Raw genomic sequence first — 25,751 nt, 5'->3', positions numbered from 1 at the left:
CTTGAAGACATGAATGGGGGGGGGCGTGTGGTCACGAATGAGTGCGGGGGTGGGGCATCGCAACTCCCGTTTCCCTCCCGCCGAGCCCTGGCGTGCGGAGTGGGGACCATCGCAGGAGGGATCCAGCCTCTCCGCACGCACCAGCGCTCCCATCGATGTCAAAGCGTCACAGCTGCCGTACAAGGCCTCAGCAGGTAGCCTCCATTTACCTCCGCCCTCCTGCTACGCACGCAGTGGGAACACACACACGCGCCACTACCCGCCCCCCAACCCCATCCCTCAAGCCCGTCTGGTTGAACAGCTCATTCGGCCCTGCTTCAGGACATCGTCTGACGAGCGAGTCGCCGCGCACTCACCCGGAAGGCCATGCGGGGGACCGACAGAAGGCCGCCAATGACCCCTCAGATGTTTACCGTCCTTCTTCCCGCATCGTGCCATAAACGGGCCCAGGGAGCAGCAGATGGCCGGCGCTGACATCACTCTTAGACACACACTGCGGCCCCAGAAGCCCGATAAAGCAGAAATCACCAGCACTAATTCACTGATAAGGTCAAAGCAGAAAGCCAGCCAGACAAACACTTCACACGTACTTTGAGCTGGGTTATTGTGCGAAAGAGTCACAGATACAGAAAACAAAAACAAAAACAAAACAAAAGACAGGAGATCAATTGTTGTCCATTTAGGTGCTGCTAATGCTAACCCTTGCAAGTGAAAACTGTACCAGTCCGAAACTACTGTGAAAACTGGCAGGAATCCTGTTTTTACAGACAGGGAAAAAAAAACTCGTGTTTGAGGAAATGAGGGAGCATCTTTGACAGCTGAAAGTTCCGCCACCCCATTTCAAGGAATACTGGGGGGGCTGCACTATTACATCTCCTTTAAAAAAAAATCCCATTAATGCAAATGAGCCGGCCTCAAACCGTGAACGCATGCGGCTTTATCAACGCTGAGATGGTCCCCGCACGCCTGGCAACAGCGTACCACCGCTTTCAAAATTGTCTGGGAGCACAGCTCGCCAGAGCTCGCTGGCTGGGGGAGATAAACACGCCCACGGGGGAGGCAGGCAGGCTCTCGTCAGGGCCGAGGCGCGGGGGGTCTGTGGTCCAGGGGCTCGCAGCCCGTCTGTGGCTGGAGTTAATGACTCAACCTCGACAGCATCAGCATGGCTGCACTCTGCTCCGTCTACAGGTATATTAATCCCTGCCCACTGGCAAGGGCGTCGTGCTTGGCTGGGGAGCGCGGCAGTTAGGGCAGCCTGCGCCAGAGTCCACAGAGTAATCCAGAAACACACACACACACACGATCTCCAACACACAGACACTCACACAACACAGCTGCCGCAGACCCGACAGAACCATAGTCTCACCATGTAGCTCCTCCCATTTCCCTTGTCATTAGAAAATCTGCTACATAGTCAAAGAAACCTCCTGGCAACCCAGAGGTCATGCTGTGCAGTGTGTATCTGAAAACATCTGTTCAACAACAGAGATGCAGCACACGCATGCGCTACAAGGTCAGATCCTGAAATTTCTGCCCCATGGATTGAGAGCAACAGACTGAAAATAAAGACAAAGGTAAAGCGAATAAATTCAATGTGGTTCAAATCCCGTTCTGCTGCACTGTTTGCATTGGCAGCAAATACCTCCATCGGCTGTCGATGACAGCGCTCGATGACTAAGTAGTCAGTTTGTTTACTTCCTCAGCCCTTGAGAAGTCCATGCCAGCGGGGGTTAGGGGTAAAGCTGGGTAGATGACCGAGACCCCTAAACCGCATTCCACAGTAAACCTTTGATCCAAAGCACCGGTTTAATCACCTTATTGACCCTCGTACAGGCAAACACTCAAATCAAAAGCCTGCGAGGTGGAGATTTCCAACTAAAAGTAAAATGTAGAGGCACGCTCAGGAGAAGCAGAGCGGAAAACTCGGAGGAGGAGGGCAGGCGGGGGGATTTCAGGAATAGAATTATTGATAGCATGCCACTTGCAAAGCTTTCGCCCAGGTTTCATCACCAACATACTCTTTCCGGTTCAGAGCTGCACCTACACGCTTCAGCCCAAAAACATGGTGAGGCTCCTCACTCGACACAGCAGGTCAGAGAAGGCAACAGAAGTGCCCTCGCAAGTCGCTGTAAATCCCTCACTTTTCAATTAGTGCTTGCAGCTGAAGCACATCTTAACGGCAGACATCATGAATTGTGTCCATCTTTCACCTCCTGAAATCCACCAAAAAACGGTTTTCCGGATATATTTTTAGGATTTCTAGCAAGTTGTGCAAGCCCTACCTTGAAACATGTGGTATCATTAAAAAGCACAGAGTCTCCTCTATAAGGTGTTTCACCACTCAAGATTGTAGCATATACAGTTTGGGGAAACGGTAAAAACATAAAACCTCCACAGCGGACAGTAACGAATGGCTGAATCTCTGGAGGTTAAAGGAAGAATTACTTCTGAAAACCCACCAAGAGTCTGAACCAATATCGTACTGCAGGGCTTTTCAGCTCACAGCCTTAGAGGATCAACCTCAAGACTGTTACGGTTTCAGGAACACAGTAACTCCTTTCAACTTGGTGTCTTGACTGGGATGATTTAGCCCCCAATTTCTAAGCTCCAGGCACTGTAATGAGAGCTCAAAAACCTGCAGGACTCTTGAAAAATGGGGTTTGTTTGTTCTCTCTCTCTGGAGTGTACAGAAAAAAAAAGGCAGCGAGTGACCTGTAAGTTCACATATATGCATGCCAATCTACACACGCCCGTACTCAAACGACAAGGCAAAGCGGGGTTCCGGATCCAGTGGAACACACGCCACCTCTCTTCATATCTGTGGCCCAGAATATTTTTTCATCCCAGATTTTCACGCATACACCATATCTGAGCAATTATTCATCATTTCCAGAAAACAGAAAAGGTCAGTGCTTTCTAATTTACTCCCAGTCAGACCTTTCGCTTTGCAACATCAAACAGGACATGTAGAATGCAAATTGCTATTGCTTCTGAGAACAGGTGGAGGTTTAAAACACATTTATTATAAAAATAAAAAAAAAAGCAAAGAGCCAAATGCCAATTCATTTGTATTTACCCAGCAAGCATCCAAAAGGGAAGGACAAGAGTCTAGACATGCAGAATTAATAGGGAAAGGGTCCCCCTCTCCTCAGATCACCCAGCGACGGCGCTTTGCTTCGGCAGGTGGTAAAAGTAATGCAGTCATTAAAATTGATGGGTAACGACTCTAAGTAGGTTATCTTTCAAAAAAGATAGAGAAAAGAGCAGCTATTAAAAACAGCCTTGGAAAACCATTTTGACCGTTTTCAACTACACTACAAACAAGGCTTATTAATTTTGCCATTCCACCCCTTCCCCATCCATGTCAGCGGCCTTCCACGGCTTTAATTACTTCCCCTTGCCTGACAGACTTCAGATCTGGTCTTCTTTTAAAACCTATTCATGAACAATGCCTTGAACGCTTTGAGCAAGGCCGTCAGTTGAAAGCGCAGACGTCCGTGTGCAGGACAACAAGAGCTTATTCACCAGATGTAATGACATTTACTTGACTTGTCAAAATCAAAACATCAGGAGCGAAAAGATGAGCCTCTCTCACATGTACAACACTTGGCTGTAATTACCTACATTTTTTTATTCGGCCTTGCGCTCAAATCTGCGTGTAGTTTTCAGATAGCCAGGCGATACCGTGGCGAGGAGCTGTCTGCATATTTAACATGCATTTATAAGCTGAACCACCCAGGTGAAGTCGATGCGGAGGCTGCAGCTGCAGTATTTAATATTAAAGAGAGAAGTGCACCGTTGCTGATCAAAACCGTGTCACGCTGGGTTATATCCCCCCACCCTACCCAGAGGTAGCCGAGTAGGGGCAATACGCTTCAGCACGTAAAGACTCATGCGTCAGGAGGTGTGAATTCGAAACGTACGGGCGGCACCGCAACACCGCTGCAAGCAACGCAATATCACAGCGGAATTTAAGACGGCTTCAATATCATTCATCAGTCGAGGTAATACTTTAGTTCGGCCAGTTCAATCCCCCTGCCCCCACACACAAGTGCCCCCCCCCCCAAGCTGAACGCCAGGAAATAAATTGATAGCAGCGACCCGTGCCTCCCATGGCTCACGCTCCACTAGCAGGAATGGGGAGTTATTACGGCAGGGTGAAAGGGCACCGTGTCTGGCTGCAACAGACAGGGAAACTTTATAAATGGCTGCGGGGCAACCGCCGCGCCCGAACTCGAAACACGCAACCAGATTCGTTGCACTTAGGTTTTGGGGTATGAAATCGAACCTTCGACCCCTCACTCGACACACCCACCCAGCACTGCACCACGCCCCATCATTTTCCCCAGAAGATGCATGGAATCAGATCTGATTTTGAAGGGATGACATTTCATCTGGCTGTCGAGATGAAACTCCTTATGGACGACGAAGCTTCCTCATTTCCTCGTACACAGCCTGAGGGGGGCGCAGTACAAGTTCTCAAGGCCCCTGGAAAAGGCACGCTTGCCCAAGATGAGAGGTTCACTGCAGAACTCGAAAAAAGAGGTAGAACAGAATTAACTAAAAGCATTTTGTGGGTTTGTTTTACACTTTAATAGCAGGCTGACGTGAGATTGTCTTTTTCCATCTTCAGAAAAACGGGATGGTCCAGATTAAACCAAGCAGAAGGGAGCCCATGTGGGTTCTAGCGCTTCGTTCCTTCGGACCCTACAATGACATCCAGAAGCTCTCTTCACGCCACAAAGGACGAGTGACTCCATGGGAGGTGCCACTAATGTCTCACTGTGTTCATCATGGACCGGGCAACCTAACGACCTCAACAAGCAGGCAGCAAAGACTACTATTTATTTCATTAATATTACTAACGATTTAGTTTTGCATCAAAAGGAGCGCTTTGAGTACCACCTTGCAGTCAAGTTGGCGATCCTACACCAAAGCCACGAGTCGTTACCATTTACATCTCCTCCTTCATACCGAGACCCACATGGTCCATCAGAAGGGATGCAGCAGGAATAGCCGTAGGACCGCTTACGGAAACACAGCCACATTCACTGGCCTCCAGGCCTCTGGTTACAGGCACAGTCTGCCTGCTGCGCCTCCTCCTTGTGTTTGCCTTTGCCAATCATACGCAGATATAATATCTGCCCCCTACTGCTCAGGCTGATGTGTGGCGGGTGGCTCGCTGTGGCTCCGCGCCCGGTGGTCTCGCCTCTCTGTAGTCAACTTCAATTATGTCACAGCAGTTCTGTGATGCGTCGTTACTGCTTCTAAGGTACTGAGCTTTCTGAAACTGGTCACCGAACAAGAAGAGATTTTAAACAGGCACTTTTTCTAAAGTTACATGAAAGAGACTTAGAGGGGAGTCTGTAGGAAAGGCAACCAAAACGTTTCATTAAATCGTTGCTCCTTTCAAGTTAACGCCAGATACCCTAATCTTCACTGGCAGGGTCTTAGAGCTCGTGTCCAGCTGAGTATCAGAACCCAGCAAGTGATGTTAAAAGAAAGCTTTCTGTACTTCCTGTTTTTGGCTGTTACCAACCAGAGAAAGGAAAAAAAGAAACATCACCATGTTGAACCTTTACTGGCTACCGATCACCTGCCTTACGTTGTGTAAAACTTAGATAAACGTACAGATCTAGTTGTAAGGCTCTCGTTGGTTCAGTACAATGTGATAAGTAGACAGACTTCCAGACGTGGTCATGAGACTCTCAACGCTTCAGATCTGGTCATAAGACTGACTCCCTCTGCATAGGAGAGGAACGCAGGTCTCCCTCTCCCACGATACGAGTGGCCATCCTCTGGGTCGATAGTTCTACCACCGCTGCATCTGTGTCCCCCCCAGTGCACCAACATCTGTTCCGTGGTTAGCATGCTGGAGGGCTGGGTGTACAGGAATATGGAACACAAAAGAAAAAACAAACAAAAACAGAAGAACAGTGTCTCCCTGCTGGTGTGCGGAGCTGCATCGTTTGCAACCGCCGCCGCAACCGACGAGTGCGGTCTGCGATGTGCCCAGCTCCGGGAGGAGGCGGAGTCTCTGGGAGCTGCCATGCTGCCATTGGTTTCTGCACATTGCTCGTGACACTGTGCAGGCGGCGCTCAGCCACTCAGCTCTGTCCAACGCCGGCTGTTTTATGAATGAGCTGCTGTCTACGCCATGCCTGTACACACACACACACACACAGACAGGCATGAGGTAGAAACTGTACTCTTGTCACGCGTGTACTCTGCTCAAGCTGTCTCTTCGGCTCATTTTCCTCTCTCCGCCACTCCCACTGACGCATCGATTTAAAGAAAATCCTGCACGATGTCGAATGGAAGGCAAATTACATAAGCAAATGTAGACAAATTCTAAACTGCTGCAGCACGAGGAGTGTATCCCAACTGAAATCTGATTACAGGCAGTGCAGGGTGTAAAGCGCCAGCACGTTAGCATCAGCAACACCATGCGGCATGTACCTGGAAAGAGCCATACAGCTTTTAAACGGTGTATACACACACGTCCCTAGATTACACGTGCTTGGTGCACTGCAAGCCTCTCAACGGATGATTGCCGATGGCCCTGCAGCTCTTGTGTGAAACAAGGAAGCGGTCTCGTTTGACTGTTAATAGCTGCAGGCGGCAATATTTGCCTCATGTAAATCATAATTATACAGTTCCAGTCATAAATACAGGAGAAGGAAAATAAAAACAAACCCAACAAAAAGTCACTGGGTTATCACTACTGAATGAGCCAGGAAAAGGGCACAAAGTTCAAGCCAGTTTATTTGAGTAAACAGTGCCACCTATGGAGAGACGTCGGTACTGAACGAGCCACAGCTGCACTGATTATTACTGCCACATGCAGCATTCAGTGCTGGGCTTTTCCAAACAAAAACAAATGCGAGGTACTTTATTAAATACACATACAAGTCATAAATAAATGACTCTGTAAATCAGCATAGCAAGGTAAGCTGCAGGAAAATATTTCAGCTACTGATGAAGCCTCACCTCTGGCCTCACAGGCATCGGCGATAACAGAGGTGAACATGCAGTTAGGCGCTGCTAAAAGTTGCCTGCTGTTTAACAAGTGTTTTCACAAATGAAGTCTGACATCATGCAACTCGTGAATGCTGTAAATTTATGAGAAATATTTCCATGATGTCTAACTGCTTGTATTAGTCCAGCTTGATATCTACAACCTACTGTGGATCAACATTGCCACCTTTAGGAAATACAGAGCACTGTTTTGCGAGAACATTCTGCCAACAGCCACCTAGTGAAAACATTCAGTTTGGATTTAACGAACCTATCATTGTTTTTGAGTAAATAAATGGGTTACATCCAGATCTTCTCTCAGAAGTTTGCTGGAAAAGTGCAGACCTAAAGAAATGCTGGATGGACCTTCCTCCGTTGCCTACAGAGTGGACCAGCGCTGTCCAGAAGTAACGCAGTGGGTCTCATTCACATGCCTGCAGCATTAATCGCCACACTATTTTCACAGCTATGGCTGTTAAAGCCGTCTTCAAACCGTGTCCGGCCACAAGCAGGAAGCAGGGTGTTGTGACATCATCACACACCACATGGTGACCGTTTGTCTTTCATGCTGCACCATTCCTCGTGGATCCCAGTGTGCGGGATGGTCAACAAGATGGACACCACCCAGCAGCTCACACGCTCAGCTGCCTTTCACAAGCCCAAGAAGGAGAGAAGGCAGCCAAAAGAGAGCTTCTCCTCCATAAGCTAGGCAAACAATCAATCAGTAAAACGAAGCCTTGTGATACAATGGCAAAAGGTTCCCTTAGTCACTTTTTTTTAAGATTTCGCTGGTTTTCTAAACCGGGAAATCAACACTGGAGAGCCACTGTAGAGAAAGACAGAGCTTCCTATCTCTCTCAGCACTGCTGAATCCCTTTCAGCATTCAGGAAGGATCTCAAAGCACCTTTCAGAGCCATTTCTTTCTTGGATCTCCTAACCGCTGCATAAACTTGCATCACGTCATCTGTGATCTCCTCTGTACTTTCCATGAGACTCAATTGTACAGGCAGCTACCGGTTTAGTGTGTTCTTGCAAAAACAATGGAAAAACTGACTGTGCTTCAACAATCACATCTATATCTAAAGCACATTGTGTCCTGTGAAATGCGCTCTTGCTGAATAAACATAAATAATGTACTGTGCTGTGACACAGATGCATGAACTGATGTTCTGAGTCCTTCTGAAGGGAGCAGATTGCATCTCCGTTCACAGAAACACACCAGCATCAGTGCTAAGGTCCAGTGCACACAGCAACACAGTTCACATGGGTACAAAACCAAAGGCTTCAGCCATAGTATGATTACAGATACACTTCTGACATTGCATGAGCACACAGTATTGCACACAAAAAACATGTTTAATAAGTGGAGTGAGTATGTATGTATGTATAAATAAGACACTCCAAAGGGCAAATACACCAAAGACAAAAAATACAGGACAAGGTATGGCACTTAAGTAGATGAGGAAGAGCAAAACATTTCAGGTTCAAAGGCCAGTAGGAGCATCGCTGCAGCTGAACACTAGGGCAACTTGCTTAACACAAATAAATAGAGGATTAAACAAACAAGCAGTCAGGAAATGCAGAAACCAGAAACGCTGCACATTAAAGAAGTGTTGTACCAGAGGAAAAAATCAAAAACACTATCAGTGCCCCCGACACCAAAATAGAGCGCAGTGGCCACACCTGATAAAGATGGCTAGCTTGCTCATTCTCCACCACCTTGAAGATCCAAAAGATGACAATACATCAACAGACCCACGACACAACCTGAAAATACATCTACTTTACAGGTGCAATGAGCCATCTGGTAGACAGAGTGGTCGCGGAAAAAGACACACATTTCTGTAACAAGCTCCTCTGGCAACTTTCACACACCTTATCAATGGCTATGTTAGATATATTATTTATTCGCAGAGGATAGTTATGACTGTGTGCTCCTGCAATGCATTGCGTATAAGGTTATCCATACTTAATGAGATAATTAGACAGAGATGAGTCTCATTTACACCAAAGGCATCACTTTCCTGAAGAAAATCATCACTGTATTAAAAGAAATCCATCAATGCAAAAAGTAGAAAAGCAAAGAACAGCAGAAAGAGGAACACTTGCAGAAATGCCTGGTTAAAAATAAATACATATATGGACATATTTGTTTAGAACACACACTGAACACAACAAAGAAAAATATTATATAAATACACTTAAAAGTGTATGGCAGCCCTTATCATGTTCCTCTCAGGCCACTGGAGAGAAACACCCAGCGAAACCACAGGCAGAGGTTAAATGAGGCCTCGGAGCGCTTTCACATGGGTCTGTGCCAGTTTCTCCGCCATTTCTGAAATTACCGGGGGAAACAAACAGCCGAGCAATTAGTCTTCAAACAGCACACTTCCTGTCTGGAGCGAGCACTCCCGACACGGCAGGGCAGGGCCCTCCTCATGTTGAAGTGGTGGAGAGTATGCGTGTGTTTGTGTGTGCGCATGACTGGGGGAGGGGCATGGTGCTGAAAGAAGTGCGCGTGTCAGCTGGGCGCAGTCCCAGCACCTGCGCCTGCTCCTAATGGAAAATTACAAATCACCGGGACCTGGGACAATTAGAGCACATTTCACAGGCCCGCTCCACAGACTGTGAGAGAGGAGCGAATTTGCATGTTTGAAGCATGTGATTAATGCCCCTGTGCCACTGCAGAAAGCAGTAGCAGCCCCTCCTCCCACTGCCACACACACACACACACACTCCAAATCCCAACCACACCTCTGATGGCGGAGGACGCCCGGAGGGCTAATATTCAGAGTGGAACAGGCTGAGCGGCACAGGAGCACAGCCCCAGTGGTATCTCTCGCTCTCTTCTCCCTCCCCCCCCGCCACAAGTCCCTCACCTATCAAGGAGCCCTCCTGGTATCCAAGCTCATAACCGCTGTCTGGGCAACATGCAAATCGCATGCAAACCGCAGTGGGGATCGATGCAGGTTGCCAGCCTGCGCCGAGAGGAAGGGAATATGCCCACCATCAAGGGTTTTGTAAAGAACATGCTTTTCAGAGAAACAAAAAGTTTGGGCTTCGCACAGATTCATATTCACTTTTGCCATATCTACACCTCGCTGGAAATACTCTTTCTGCTGCTACGGTTTTTTTTGGTTATGATCTCAACATTATATCAGTGCTTAGCAAGGTTATGCATTTAAACTTTACTCTAGCATTTCAGGCCACACAGTGTGCTCAAGGCTAATGCAACAGAGCCCCCTTCGCAGAGACCAGCAGCTTCCAGTGGAAGTTACACACCTGTGTGTCATTCTTTCATAGCATTGCTATTTTAATTTATTCTTTTATCTTATGCTTTTCTCTGAGGTGACTTACAATATTAGATCTGTAGACTAGTCTATTAATTTACCATTTGTACAGCTGGGTGTTTTTGTGCTGCAGGAATTCAGGGTAAGTACCTTAATCCACACTATTACATCAGAAAGTGGGAATTGAACACGGCTGTTTCAGCTGGAAGGTGGCGAGTCTAAGCACTGCATCACCCACTGTCCTCTGCTTCACATGCTCTCGGCCTCAAGATACTTTCCTTTCTTTACAATTTCTCGATTAAGAACAACCTACTCTAATAATGCAAAACATTCGAGTGTGATTCATTTATATATTTGTCAAAAAACTAATGCTTTCCAAGTCTGACTTGGAGACTGCATAAAAAATTTAAGAAAAAAGCATCTTTAAAAATGCCCTGTATTTTAAAAGGTAAGAGTGTAATGCCGAGATGAAGAGCAGGATTGTATGGCATCAGACTGACTTCCAAACGCATACGGTCATACTGCAGTCAGAAAGAGGCGCTCCAGAGGCTGAAACCAGAATCTGGACAGCAAAGGCGGACGGGATGATTACATTTAATCTCTCCTTTTTACGATGTCCTATTTAACCGCACAACGAGGAACACAGAGCCCTGAACTCAGACTGGCCAAAAAGATATGGAAATGACAGCTGGCAAAGGGTGCCTGTTAAAATACAAGAAGAGAGGGAAATAAGAGGCCTCAATACAGCCTCCCTCGTTTGGCCAGGACTCCAGTAGTGTAAAAGTGGTGGTTCATAACTCAAGACATCTCCTACTTAATGATTTAGTGTGTGTAAGTGAGCTCCCTGGAAGCTCGTCTAGTTTCAGCGAGGAATAATTCCCCGTCTCGTCCCCGCTGCCAGGACGTGTTTAGGTACAGGCTGTGTGTTAATGCACCGTCTGGTCGGGCAGGCCTGCTCCCTCAGTGCGACCCCCTCCACCGACTGATTAGCCCCAGCGCCCGGTTGATTTTCAAGCCGGCGGTCTGATAACAACCAGATGCCGGGCCTGGGAGTGCAGGGCGGCTGGGGTGGGTTGGGAGGGGAAGTCAACACAAGGAGCCCCTTGTGCTCCCGTCTCTCTCTCCTCTCTCTCACACCCCCACCCGGCGCCTTTCCGACAGGCTGCGACAAGCTCCGAACTGTTCATTAACTCTGGTGAACTTGCCGGCGCGCTCTCCTCTTGACACGGGGCAGTGCAGGGGGCAGTTCAAAGCACAAACGCACAACCGAAACACGTAGTCACTCTCCTGGCCACACAAACACAGGCCAAGGGAATGGTTTCTCTCCCTTCTAGATCATTTATCCTGTCAACAAAAAGATTACTGAAAAGTGGTATCGGAGGAGTTTCCTGTGCTGAGAGCGCCATCTTGTGGCAGTGGTTAAATACTTCCTTCAATTCTACAGTAGAAACAACAATGAATAAGTGTAATTACTCTTTGTACAAAAGGTTATTGCTCAAATTTTTTTTTTTACCATCAAACACTTTGCAAAAACCCAGAATAAAGACTTTACAAAAGCAAGTAAACATGTTGACTAAGAATATATTTCAAAGGTGAAATACACTGATCAAAGTTCTTTGACTATATAAAACCAAAGACACCAATCTCCTCGTTATCACAGGAAATGAGTAGAAATTTAACCATATGTAATGTTAAAATGGTTTTTAAAAATAGTTCTATTGTTAGTCCTTCCTACTACCGTCCACAGTGAAGGTAGTAATCCTTATATTTACAGTATCAGGCAAATTACAGCTAAAAACACACACACACACACACACACACACACACATTTTCTGAACCGCTTGTCCCATACGGGGTCGCGGGGAACCGGAGTCTACCCGGCAACTCAGGGCGTAAGGCCGGAGGGGGAGGGGACACACCTAGGACGGGACGCCAGTCCGCCGCAAGGCACCCCAAGCAGGACTCGAACCCCAGACCCACTGGAGAGCAGGACCCGGTCCAACCCACTGCACCACCGCGCCCCTACACTAAAATAACAACAACAATAATAATATTTAAACCTTTTTCTAAGATAAGGACATTTCAAGAAGAGTGGTAATAACCCTTTGAAACTGCAAGGTGATACCAACTGCAGGTACAATATAATCCAATTTCAGTAAATAAAAATCTATACAAATAAATTATTATTCAACACGCTGAAACCAGGAACCTTCTAGTATTTAAACACAATAGCTGCAAAGCCAGTTAACCGAAAACAAAATCAGCTACTGTCTGTTTTATTGCTGAATTAAGAAAGCTATGCAATGAGTAGCACCTCATCTAAAGCGGATTACTTTAATTGTAAAAGCAATACTGAGAGTAAAGCAGAAGAACTGAAAGGCAAGCTAAGCTAAGGAAAGCTTGGAGCAGGACCAGAGACTAACACTTCCTCTGATGAGCCCCAAAACCTGTACTCTACATAGACCACCGACAGCAGTCCTTGGAAGGATGGACGACAGTAACCTCAGGACTGCCACTTGGACAGGGAGAGGTCAGCCCCCCTTCTCACGCTCACAAAGACATACTCAGTTATGTATGTGTATTTCATCTTTTAAAATGTATTTCATTTTTCCATCTCCCAAAAAACAGGAAAAAAAAACACCTGTAAACAACAGGAAGGCAAGTGAGACGAAATTTGGTTTGGGGACCCCCCCAAACACAATATACTATGCCACACCCTGAGAAGTAGAACTCTTCCTGAGGATACAGTGTGAGTATAAAACTGACAAGTCAACTTTACACCAGCAGGTCCTAATTCAGGGAGCCCTGCACAGAGGAAGAAATGGAGCCCCCCCATATTAAGAAACCAGACACACCTTTACACAGATTTTGTCGAAACCCCCAGGTAGTGGCCCTGCCACAGTCAGTGCACACCTACCGGTTATCTGGTATCCACTGGCAGCAAGCTGTCCCGCCATGTACTCCCCATCAGAGTTATTGTGGGAACAGCCCCAGGTCTTCATCCAGATCTTCTGCATGCCAGGAATGACACTGCAGCAGAAAGGAAACGGGCCGTGAGACACACAAAGTGACAATACACGTCATGTGATGAAGAACAGCGCGGCTGAACACACAACGCTGACAAAACAAACAAAGCGCTGAACACTGGAGAGTTCTTGTGTGCATAAGTGCTGCTCAGTCAAATCCAATTCTTGGTGACCACTCGCTGTTTTCTAGGTAAGGGAGGAAGGAGAAAAAAAAAAAAAAAAAAAAAGTGTGCTTTGCCAGTCCTTTCTTCTACACGTCTGCTGGGTGCAAACACGGAAACAAAAAAGCAACCGCTACACATCCTGAGCTGGACTCGAACCCATGCCCATGCTCAAGCAGCTCAGGAGCTGTGAGGTACAGGTTATACCCATTGTGTCACAGGTTTCTAACAGGCCTTCAAAGGTAATGCACATTTTCCTGCTTTTTAGTCAACACAAAGAGAATACATTTCAGAAAAGTATAAAGTGATGTGAGGTGGTGATTCCAAAAAAAAAAAAAAAAATTACCCCAAAATGATGCAGGTTTCAGTCAAATGTTTCTCCTTCTTTCTGTGTGTAGTGCTGAAGCTCAGCCTAAATCAGTGCTCTCACACAGCTGTTTACCAACTGGGCAGATTCACGTACGTGTGTTTTGGAAAGGAACAAAACCTTTTTGAAGAAGGTTTAAAAACTCATAGTTAACACTGGGAGAGGCAGACAGTATAAGCCTCAAAACCTAATCGTTTCACCATCCAATCGTTCCAGTCCAGTGTCCCACACCTGTCAGCCTGCAGCTCCTCAACCGTTTCCTGCTTCCTCCTCCTCGCTCGGGGCACGACGCTCCTCCTGGCGGCCTGCCTTTCCTGTCCCGTGGGCTCCTGTCCCGACACCATGTCCTCGATGTCCTCCAGGTCCTCCATAGTGGAGCCAAACTGACACTAAAAGATCTAGAAACTCAGAGAAAGACACCAAAGAGAAGACATTACACAAACACCACCGCAAAGGGGGAACCGAACCCGTGGTCAAAGCGTCCGGCTCACCAAGCTCAGGGTACACTTGATGCAGTAAAACCGGATGCAGGTGGTTAATGGTTAGGAATGTTGTCTTATGATGTGGGTTTCTGCTTCGAATCCCCCTCCTACTCCAGTAGCCCTGACCAAGGTCCTTACCTTACAGAGTAAATACCCTGCTGCTGTATAAATCACTGTATGATCTAACATTATATAAGTCATCTTGGACAGGTTTCAGACAAATAATAAATCTGTGCGTGAGTTCCATGTTCTTTTAAATATTTAATTTAATTATTTACAAGTTTTACCATGAGAAGTTCTGTTCTGGCAGAAGGAATCTCTCTCTCTCTCAGACCAAAATATTTTACAGACTGACTGAGACTAGTCTTGTAAAACTTTTTAAAAAAAAGGAACGAGCAAGGACAAATATATGAGCGTAACTTTCAATAGCTAACTCTATGCGTTTTAAAATTAGTATTAATGTGAAATATATATAATTTTCTTCACTTTTCAGCCATTATGCTAGTTTAGTTAGCTGAAGCTGTCTAAAAACTAAAAACAACAAGTTCCAAATTGACATTAACGAGAAAGAAAAAACCAAATGTTATCAACGCGATGCTTACTATGTTAACAAATACGTGGAGGACATCTCACCTGTGTTTATTTGTTAAAATATTGTTTATTTGTTAGAGCTGAGGCGCTCAGTGTTTGGCGCTGTTCGGCTACGGGTGCTGTTGGCTGTCTCGCGCCATGCTGGACGTGCCCCCAATCCGTGACCTCGTGCTAAGGGTGCCCCACGAGGACATACAAGTCGAGCGGCGAATTTCGAAACGCGTTTCGCCTCCAAATTGACCGGGGGATTTGAACTAATCATGTACAAAATATTCCCCACCACTCCAAGCTACGCTTTCAGAACTCACATTAAAATGTTGCCGATTATAAACTCACTCGTGTATTTCTATTGAAAGTTTCCAATTCTAAAATAATCTCGTGACAGTTTCGTAATTTCGCTGACGTAAAATGTAACCAAAAATAATGTTACAACGGAGATTTGACGAAACGCCCAAACTCAAAATGCGTACAGGTGAGTTTACACTGCAAGTTTTCAAATACCAATAATTTCTGGAAAGGAAAAAAAACAAAAAAAAAAAAAACAAAACATCGTTCCAAACAAAGCGTTCAGCCACTCATATCAGGCTCAGCGTTTTCTGGATTCATTACTTGTCATTTTGCTTGGAATCATTCGAAAGTCTTTAAAATACAGCGAGAATAAGGAAGACCTCAGTGTCCGAAGAGTTAAATAATGTAATAACGTTTAGATTATACCCACTAAATACATAGTGTAATATCAAATTGTACCACAAGGGGGCGCAGTTACAGAAACTCACCCCCCCCAAAGAGCTACAATGGACTTTAAAAAAAAGGTGATACTGGAAATACATGATCACCGATATGGATCTTTTTTGAATAGTTTGCATGTCAGAGTTTTGCTTTGTAGCAACTGGCAGTGTCGTGGTTAGAACTGCTGCCTTTGGACCCCAAAGCTGCAGGTTTGAATCCCATCTCCTACTGTAGTACCCTTGGGCAAGGTACTTATCCTAAATTGCTCCGATAAAACTACCCAGCAGCATAAATGAGTAATTTAACACTAAATCGCTCTGGAGAAAAGTGTCAGCTAGATGAGTAAATGTTAATAAGGAATGGTGAAACATTGCAGGGTGATGAACCCCTCGACTTCCTTCGGTGGGCTCCATCTGGACATTGAATAACCCCGCATGAGGAGGAAGCAACATTTCCACACCTGTTAAAATTTATTCAAGTTTATAGAAACTGTACAATGGAATAAAAATGTGGCGAGAAAAAGAAAAATCAATGTACTCTAGAGTGGACGCAAGCGGCTGTTGGGCGGAGCACGGAAACGGGCGACACAAACGCGCGCGTCGAAGTTCTGCTGTCCCGACATGGTAGCGCTGCTCCACTGACAGGTTGCGGAGGGACCCATGGGCCGGCTACCCTCGCTACTCTGTTTTACGCCATGGATCCGAACCTAAGAGGGAAAGAGGTCTTCCCAAAGGGCCGCTATCTCCGCTCAGCTGGAGAGGGCCTTCTCCGCCATGGCAGCGTTTCCGTGGCAACCAAAACCGCGCCGTTCCGGTCAGAACAGGCCGTCGAGCGGCAGTCTGTCGAAATCGAAGGCGTCGAAGAGGTCGCTGATGCCCTCCTCCTCCCCCAGGCTTAGGAGGTACTCTTCGTTGGCGGGGAGCATGAGGTTCACCAAGTTCTGGTCCAGGCAAGCGAAGGGCGACCCGACAGCTGACCCGCCGCCGACCGTCACAGAAGAGTCGGGGCTCGACTTCTGCCCACACACGTTATCTGAACCTGAGCGGAGATACCAAGTTAGCGTGGGACAGCAGACAACGGGGACACCTACTCCACCTCATCAATATATTAGGAAAAAAAATAAATAATGGACTCACTAATTAGGACACGTTCCAGTGGCGCGCACTGTCCCCCTCTTTACCCACCTTTTCTTTCACCTAAAATCTCCAACTGGTACATTTCCTAAATTCAGCTCAGAATCCTGAAGATTTATTCTATCAAATGATGCTCTTTTCCAAAGCAACGTACAATTATGTAAACATTTACAGAGCTGGGTAATTTTTACTACAGCAGTTTCGGGTGAGTACTTTTCTCATAGGTACTACAGCCAGAGGTAGGACTTGAAGCTGCAACCTTTTGGTCCAAAGGCAGCAGCTCTCACCACTGAACTTTCCTCATAGGATACAATACATTTATTCATTTAGATGATGCTTTTCTCCAAAGCAATTTACAACTTTAAGGTCACAATTATTATGACGTTACAATTATTAACCCATTTATACATCTGGGTAATATTACTGGAACAATTTAGGGCAAGTACCTTGCTCAAGGGTACTAGAGCCAGAGGTGGTGATCGAACCTGCGACCTTTGGGTCCAAAGACATCAGCCCTACCCACTACACTAGCAGCTGTCCACATGATACTACTAAAACGGAGCAACGCTCATGTATGCATGGGGGCAGCAGGTGGCGTGGTGATTAGGGGCTGCTGCCTACAAGCGACTGCAAGGACACGAGTTCAAACCCCAGTTCCCTCTTGAGCAATTTGATCAAGGTACTGACCCTGCATGCTTAACAGTAAAAACCACCCACGTGTATAAGCTGCAAACCACTCTAAGCACCTTACTGCTCCCACCTGAGACTGCAAGCGTGGACAAAGATGTCTGCTACATAAAGGGGCAGTGGGTAGCACAGTGTTTACAGCTGCTTTGCATGCAAGGGCCACAGGTTCGATCCCCACCTCCAGCTATAGTACCCTTGAGCAAGCTACTTACCCCAAACTGCTCCGGTGATGCAGTAAATGGGTAAATAACCGTAGGTACCTTCACACTGTTAGTCGCTTTGGAGAAAAGAGTCAGCTAAATGTCAATAAATACGGTGAAATTTACACAGAATTGAAAGAAGCCCAGAGTTAGACTCCAGTTCGAGGACAAGACAGCTGGGGAGCAACGTGTGACGAGCTGGACTTACCCTCGGAGACGTGGCGCACGGAGGAGTTCCCGTTCTCGTCCACGGTACTCTCGGAGGGACTGGGCGGCAGCACGTCGGGACACAGGAACACATCGATGGGCCCCCTGATGCTGGACAGGTGAATCTGGTACTTCTACAAACGACACCGTGTTCCATTAAGTAAGGTTTCACGCCGAAAGGGGCGGAGGGAAAGTGCCGGAAACGAGGTTGCGAGCCCACCTCCTGCAGCCCAGGTACCTCCAGCTTGGTCTCATAGGGAGCTTTGATCACAACCACGGTCTGGTCCTGCAGACACTCGATCGTGCGGATGTCCTGGTACGTCACGTAAGCGAACGTGAAGGTGGTTAAGGCGCAACGAGAAGATCAGAAGTGCTCGCATGGGATCCTTTCTCTGAGCAACTGGCAAAACCTTGTTAATTTCGGGGAGAAACCAGAGACAGGATATTTGTGGCCGAGGTCCTCTTCGCTCATCTCCTTCATGTGGACGTTGCTCCTGTTGATCAGCTTGTCCAGCTTCTCCTCCTCCTGGGCCAGCTGCCTCAGCTGGCTCCGCAGGCCTTGGAAGTGGCTCACGGTGCCCTGGAAGTCGGACAGACGGCAGCCCCTGCGGACACAGCACGCGGTCACCCTGGGCCCCCGCCGCACGGCCGACCGCAACCGCGCCCCACTCACGCTTCCCGGTACCTACGTCCACTGAACGTTGTTCTTGGAGAGCTTCCGCACGAGCCGGACGCCCTGCAGCACGTTGGTGATGTCGTACAGGCGCCTCTTCTGGACCTCCAGTGACTTGGCGGCCTTGTTCAGGTCCAGCACGCCGTTGCCCTGGCTCAACATCTGGAAGAACTTCCGGGTGAGCACACCGAGCGACGTGTCGGCGCGGGACTTAACGGGGCCTTGCTTTACGGGGCGACCTCGGGAAGTGAGGACGACAACATCAACTGCACAGCTCTGCATGCGTTGGAGGAACGACCCAAGATGCCATCCTGTTCCATCAGTTTCGTTTTACACTACATTACTACATTTATTCATCCAGCCGATACTCTTCTCCACGCCGACTTACAGTGTTAAGCTACTTATTATTTAGCTATTTATACAGCTGGGTAATTTTACTGGAGCAATCTAGGGTAAGCACCTTGCTCAAGGGTACTACAGCTGGAGGTGGGATTTGAACCCACAACTTTTGGATCCCCAGCTTACAAAAACAATCAGGACCAAAAGTCTGTTAAATCAATTTGTTCAAGGATACAGCCAATTTTAGCACCAAGTCACAGTCAATAAAAGCTTAACAAATAAGTCCCTCAAGTTTTTTGTAAATTATATTCTGTAAAAATGTCACCTATAGCTATAATAAACAAATAAATATACACACACATTTTCTGAACCAAAGTTACCTGCGTTGGCCAGGAATCGAACCCAGGTCAACTGCTTGGAAGGCAGCTATGCTAACCAGTATACACACACACACGCACACACACTTCGCAGGACTGCGGTACCCAGGGATGTGCCGGGTTCAAGGAGTGACCAGATGAAGGACGACCGTGTGGCATCTTATTTGCTCCTCCCCCGAGTCACTTGATTTTCCCAATTCAAAATTTTTACTGATTCTTTTACCTTAAAACTCATTTCAAATCCCAGAAAATAAAAATACGAAGACTCCACAGATTCCTTTCCGGTGCCGACCGCGGGCTGACGCATCCCATAAATACGTGCCGCATTCATCATCTTGCCATTGATCGCGAGAAGTAGACAGGAGCAGTAGACATCGTGGAAGAGAGTTGAATTACGGCGGACTGCGTTTCAGTTCATTTTACCGCCATCTATTGGCTGTTTGCGTAAACGCAAGTCGCCTTTGCTCCACAGAACATCGGAATTTCAAAAAAAAAGAACCTAATGAGTGAAGAAAACGCTACTAAAAATAAATCAACTGGAAAACGGGTCTCCAAGAAGCCCACAGTCCGCTACTCGTAACCTAAGGAGCTGGCGCGTTTCTCAGGGCTGCCGAACAGTGCCGCGACGCCGAACTCCGCCAAAGCCATCGGACCTCAGGCGTTACCTGTAAAACTGGTGCGGACTATCCCGGCGTCGTCACCGCACCTGAGGACCTTAGCGCCACGGCTCATGAGCGTGTCGTCAACCAGATCCAGTTCAAGCCGCCGCTTTGCCTGTGGGTGGAGAGATTTAAAGAAGAAAAAAAATTAAATATGTTCTCAATCTTCCAAAGTGCACTTCATATCGCACTCCGTGCACTAACTGTAAACTATGGATTCTTACATTTATCGGAAACTTTTCTCCAGTACAACTTACAATGTTAATCTGCTTATAATTATTTACCCATTTATACAGCCGGGTAATTTTATGGTAAGTACCTTGGCCCAGGGGTACTACAGCTGGAGGTGAGATTCAAACCTGTGACCTTTGGGTCTACAGCTCTAACCGCTACGCTACCAAATGTCCCTTCTTACCCTTTTTCATGCCATGAACCCCTTTGGCAGTACAGTGAAGCCTATGGAGCCCTTCTCAGAATAATGTATTTAAATACCGACCAATGAAACTGAAATAGTTATCAAAATATTAATACCTGCATTCTTAATTGAAGCAAATGATCAATCTGAGTTAGAGGTTTGTAAAAATGTCTTTACTGTAACCTGGTCTGAGGGCCTCACGTGTGAAAATCATGGTAAGTGACAAACTGAATGTTAACCGTCTACACTAAAACATTTATGTTACTGCGCTTCAGGTGCAGCATGTGTTTAAAGTTTGTGTCTAATGGCACATTGTGTGGAGAGGCGACCCCACTCTGGACACACTACTGCCCAGTATCGACATGTGTATGTGGAGTAAATGTGTTTTTTTGTTGTTTTTTAAACATTGTTAGACACTTATTTCCTTAAGGCTAAACGGGGAACATCCAGGACACCAGTCAAACGTGTTATGAAACGCTGCCGAGGCTCTTCCTCGGAACATCTGAGGACCAACGTTGGCGACGGGACCGCAGCGAACCCTATTGCTGTACCCATACGTGTACCACATGTATGATCCTTATTTATTCATTTACCTGGCACTTTTCCCCAAAGCACCTTATAATGTTAGGTTAGTACACCCAGCTACTTACAGCTATTTACCCCTTTATCCAGCTGGGCGATTCTTACCGCGTCAATGCAGGGTAAGTACCTCTCGCTCAAGGCTATTCGCACTCGCTCTTCGACTAGGTCTCAGATTGAAAGGTCACTTTCTTTTCGTTTGCGCTGGAAAAGTAGATGTTGGCAAAACAGTAAACGGAGAGTTACACGGGGGGTGCGGCCCAGAGTGGAGTAAACTCCCGGGACTTGTTGACATGTAAATATGGCGCGTTGGAGCGTTCGGAGCGGAGGGTGCGCAGTTTCAACAGGCACCGGCTGTTGGACGCTTTCTTTATGGCCCACAGCGAGAGGACCCCACCGGTAGGCAGGTGGCGCAGTGCCTAGAGCTCTCACCTTCGAGTTACAAGATACGGGTTCGAATCCCCCTTCTCGCTACAAGGCCCTTTAGCAAGGTACTTACCCAGATTTGATGCAGCAAAAATTACTCTGCTGCACAAGTGAGTACAGGGACAGCTGGTGGTGTAGTGGTTAGAGCCCCTGCCTTTGGACCCAAAGGTTGCAGGTTTGATTCCCACCTCTGGCTGTAGCACCCTTGAGCAAAGTACTTACCCTGAATTGCTCCAGTAAAAATTACCCAGCTATATAAATGGGTAAATAATTGTAAGTCACTTTGGAGAAAAGCATCAGATAAATGAGTAAACGTTAATTATTACAAGTAACCGAGTGCACAAACCAAACACATACTGTAAAGAATGGTAAGTGTTGTGATGTCAAGGCCCAAAGTTCAAACCCTTTCACTGTATTATTTCCCATCATGCCTGAGCCTGGATTCCATCAGAGCACACAGTGGATAACGACACACCATTCGTACTGCTCCTATTAACAGTGTCCCTTCAAACACAGTAAACCCACTGAGTAAACACCGCTGTAACGAATGCAGCACCGTTTCAGTCTGGGGAGACGATTCGGTGGGGCAGCACTGCGCAAGACCTCATTTATGTCACCGTCACCCCCTCGGTACATCAAATTCCTCTCTGCGTTACATCGTTCGTCTCAGAAGGTGCCGATTTCTTGAAGGTGGTGAGAAACTTCGCTGGAAAATGTGCACTTTTATTCGTTAAGTCGTTACTATTCATTTCTCACATCTCCACTTGGAGGCTACGCTCCAAATAAGAGCTTGCAGCAGACAGCGCTCCTCTTTCTAACGTGGCAGGAAGCCTAGGATTATTCATAGATGCCACACAAGGACTGGGAGGGAGGGGGGTTGCAGAGCAGGAGACCATTTAATTATGTATAAAGTGTGTTGTTTATTTTACTATACTGCAAAAGCAGTGGTGTCTTTAAATAAAGCATTACTGCTTGGACTGCTGTGTTAATGTTTAATTATTAATGTCAATTCTTCCACATCCATGTATCCAATTTCAGTAACCGCGGGTGTTGAACAGGGCTGCCGTGGTCCAGAGCCTATCCCGTAAATATCAGGTGCAAGGTTGGGGGGGGGGGGGGCGAGTACGCTGCACGTGACACCAATCTATTGCAGGGTAGACATACGCTCTCAAATTCACACACTCTGGGCACCCGAATTCACCCAAACTGCATGTCTTTGGAGTGTGGGAGGAAACCAGAGCAGCCTTCGTTCACCTGACCGCAGTGTCGCCTACATTCTGCGGATTCCCCTCGTGAACAACATCAGGGAATCTGTTGCTCTGGGCAGCAGATCCAGGCTCAAGACAGTTATTTACCTTTGCGACGCATACATTTGCGCAACTTATTCATCCCTGCGTCTTCAGTATCTGAAGTTATAGCTGTAGTAACACACACACACACACACACACACACACACACACACACACACACACTTGAATGCTGTGTGTTCCTTTGTTTTACAAAGGATGCCCGTGGAACCAAACTGAATTTACCTCTGGGCTGAATGAGCTGTCATTCATTCATTCATCTGCTTTTCAGTTGACATATTTGCCTGCTTCATTTCCAACTTCCTCATCATTTTACTGTCTTCTGTATTATAGTCCATCAGTTTTTGTGTTTAATTTCCATATTTTACTCTTGTAAAATACTGTAAATTTGTTCTTGTTACTGCTGTTGCTCCTGTATTGTCTCACTGTAAGGGCTTTGTGAAGCTACCTTTAAAAGTTAAAGTAGAATATAGCCTTTATTCTCACCACCATTCTTACTAATAACAATAATAATAATTGTTAATATAAAAAGTGAGGTGGAGGAAATTTTTATTATTATTATTAATAAATTTTCTCCACCTAACTTTTTATATTAACAATTATTCTTCTTATTATTAATGAATGATTTGCAGGAAGGAGAAAACACGGACCGACGACGACAACTTCACTCCACAAGGAGCTCCGTGACAAATTAGAAACGAGCACCGAGGCGACCGAGACGCACAAACAGACGAACACAAAGAAGCTCGCGCACATGGTGGCTGGACACGGACACACACACACACACACACACACACACACACACACACACACACACACACACACGACCGTTTCCGGCCGCGCTTAGTCCAGGGAAGCAAACGCCGCTAACTGCTCACACGACGGCGCGTGAACACGTTCGGCGCAACTTCATCCCGCGGCCTCGCGCGCTCCCCGACGTGTCGTCATTACCGGTGGCCGCCTGAGCGCGCGCCGCTCCTCCACCGCTCCGCTTCCCGCGCCGCGGGGGGTCGCGTCCTTCTGGTCACCCGGAGGCTCGGGCCCGCGGTCTGAGTGCGCGAGACGCGCCGACGTCTCCAGCACGTCGTCCTGTGTGCACGAGCTCGTCGACGCGGCGGCTCGCCGGTGCCGCGCGGACGCCCCCACGAGCCGCAGCACCGCTTCCCCCGCGGCCGAAGAGATAGAGACCGTCTTCCTCCTGCCGGGCGGCATCGCCTCAGTCCGTCAGTCACTCTCCCCGCCCGCCTTGCCTGTGTCTGCCCTCTTCACTCCGCAGGCAGCCCTTTCCCGCGCTGCGCTGTGACGTGAAATCGCACGAGGCGGTACCGCACCGCGGGAATCCTTCAGCTGTCTTTCAAACCGTGTCAACTCGCAGCCAGACGCGCTGGATTCCACCCGCAAACTTTAAAACATGGCGAAGCTCCACTCGGCCCCGACGACGACCGCCAGCGGCGGGGGAGGTGGGGCAGGTGGGGCGGGGGTGTGGTAGAAGAATGCGCGCCAATAACCCTCCCGTGCTGCTGCAGTTTCGCGGGAAGATTTCAAACGAGAGCTGAATTTATTTGCATACGAGCGCCCATTGGACAATCCGAGCCTTGCTCCGCCCAGCCTACTAAAATACGCAAATAGTTGAATGTGTTAGAAGTTGAAGCGAAAATGTGGCCTGTATTTCACAATAGGTCAGCTGGTCATGTGTCAGAAACGCTATTAAAGCGCTTTTGCCGAGCGGGTGGTGGTGAACCTTGTGAGTCTGTTGGGTGCGAGACTGAGGGGGGGTACACCCTGGACAGGATGCCACTCCATTGCAGGGTAGTCTTACACACTCACTCGTCCACTCATCCACTACAGGAAATTTTCATAACCTGTCTACCTGAACTGCACATCTTTTTGACTGTGGGAGGAAACAGGAGTACTCTGAGAAAGCCCACACAGACACGTGGAGAACACACATTCTCTTACACCACGTAGGGCCTGTGAGGCAGCAACGCCACTCACTGTGCCATCATTCCACCTAGCCGTGGCCCAAAAGATCGAAACCGTTGTGAAACTTTGTAGATGATTCTTACAATAAATAAGTATATCTATGATGCTTTGTGTCCATTGTGGGGATACAGTGAATCACAGTGAACAGCAAACATCTTCCCACTGCTGTAGGAAATGCTTACAGTTGTATATGATACAAAATTCATACCTGTACAGTATTTTCAGTATTTGTAGTTTTTTCTTGAGAAATGCTTTTTATACTTATAACCACTTAAAAGCCTATATATCACTTACTTGTTTTACACTCATTTAGCTGGTGCATTTCTCCAAAGGGACTCGCAGTGTTAGTCTACTTCCCACAGTCTGATCATTTATACAGAAGAGTAATTTCTACTGTACCTTTCCAGGGTAAGAACTTTGATCAATGGTGCTAGAGCAGGAAGTGAGATTCAAACCTAGAGCTCTAACCACCAAGATGCCTGTTGCCCCGACTTTGAGGTTAAATGCCTCCTTCTGTGGATGCAGCCAGTTTTCCACAGGGTAACAGTGTCATAAAGAGACACGGTCACCAATAAGTGGTATATCTGAAAAACAGTGTATATTGGACACCATAGAGCCCACCTGTACTGACAATGAATAGGTGAAATTTACATCATCAAAAAAATTCTGCGCAAATCAAAAAACACCTTCCATGTGTGGTCTGACCAGGGTCAAGTTCAAAGGTTGTAAGGCTCTTTAACTGGATACATACAGAGTCAGAAAACATATCCGTAAATCCATACGCGGCTTTACCGAGAGGACTTGAAGTGACTTCTTGGCCGATGTGCTCAGTGCGAAGCTGTGCTCCCAGTGAGCGTCAACAGGTGGAGTCCAAACACACATTTTCTCGGAGGTCCTACGGCACATCCCTCAACCTCACAGCTGCAGGGTGGGGTTCGAACCCAGGCCAATTCCTGCGTAAGAGCGTGTGTATGACTTGCATTCCCTTTGCTCATGTCTACTTTCGAGTCCAGCATCTAGTTCAGATGTTGACTCTGATTTGCTGTTGGTGTTACACTACTGAGAAAATGTGTGTGTGTGTGTGTGTGTGTGTGTGTGTGTG

General features: G+C 47.1%; 2 protein-coding genes across 3 annotated transcripts in view; both read right to left on the bottom strand.

The window, feature by feature from the left end:
* Positions 1 to 15,090, bottom strand: part of cdkal1 (CDK5 regulatory subunit associated protein 1-like 1) — a 298,983-nt gene extending 283,893 nt beyond the window's left edge. The window contains exons 1-3 of one of the 2 annotated variants that reach the window (XM_018762985.2): positions 14,978 to 15,090; positions 14,094 to 14,267; positions 13,226 to 13,338 (exon numbers count right to left, since the gene is read on the bottom strand). In XM_018762985.2, coding sequence (XP_018618501.1) covers positions 13,226 to 13,338; positions 14,094 to 14,233 — 253 coding nt within the window. In that variant the 5' untranslated portion in view covers positions 14,234 to 14,267; positions 14,978 to 15,090. The remainder of the gene's footprint in view (positions 1 to 13,225; positions 13,339 to 14,093; positions 14,268 to 14,977) is intronic. The other variant, XM_018762984.2, reaches the window with a different exon arrangement.
* Positions 15,091 to 16,115: 1,025 nt separating this feature from the next.
* Positions 16,116 to 24,126, bottom strand: LOC108940634 (transcription factor E2F3-like). The gene is made up of 7 exons (XM_029245988.1): positions 23,618 to 24,126; positions 19,946 to 20,054; positions 18,581 to 18,803; positions 18,338 to 18,496; positions 18,112 to 18,226; positions 17,893 to 18,025; positions 16,116 to 16,702 (listed from the first exon to the last, which is right to left on the bottom strand). Exons 1-7 carry the CDS (start codon positions 23,876 to 23,878, stop codon positions 16,479 to 16,481), a joined length of 1,224 nt encoding a protein of 407 aa, XP_029101821.1. The 5' UTR covers positions 23,879 to 24,126; the 3' UTR covers positions 16,116 to 16,478.
* Between the last annotated feature and the right edge of the window lie 1,625 nt (positions 24,127 to 25,751).

The sequence above is a fragment of the Scleropages formosus genome, chromosome 18 (assembly GCF_900964775.1).
Source record: "Scleropages formosus chromosome 18, fSclFor1.1, whole genome shotgun sequence".
Classification (NCBI taxonomy): Eukaryota; Metazoa; Chordata; class Actinopteri; order Osteoglossiformes; family Osteoglossidae; genus Scleropages; species Scleropages formosus.
This window is presented reverse-complemented; position numbering and strand designations above follow the sequence as displayed.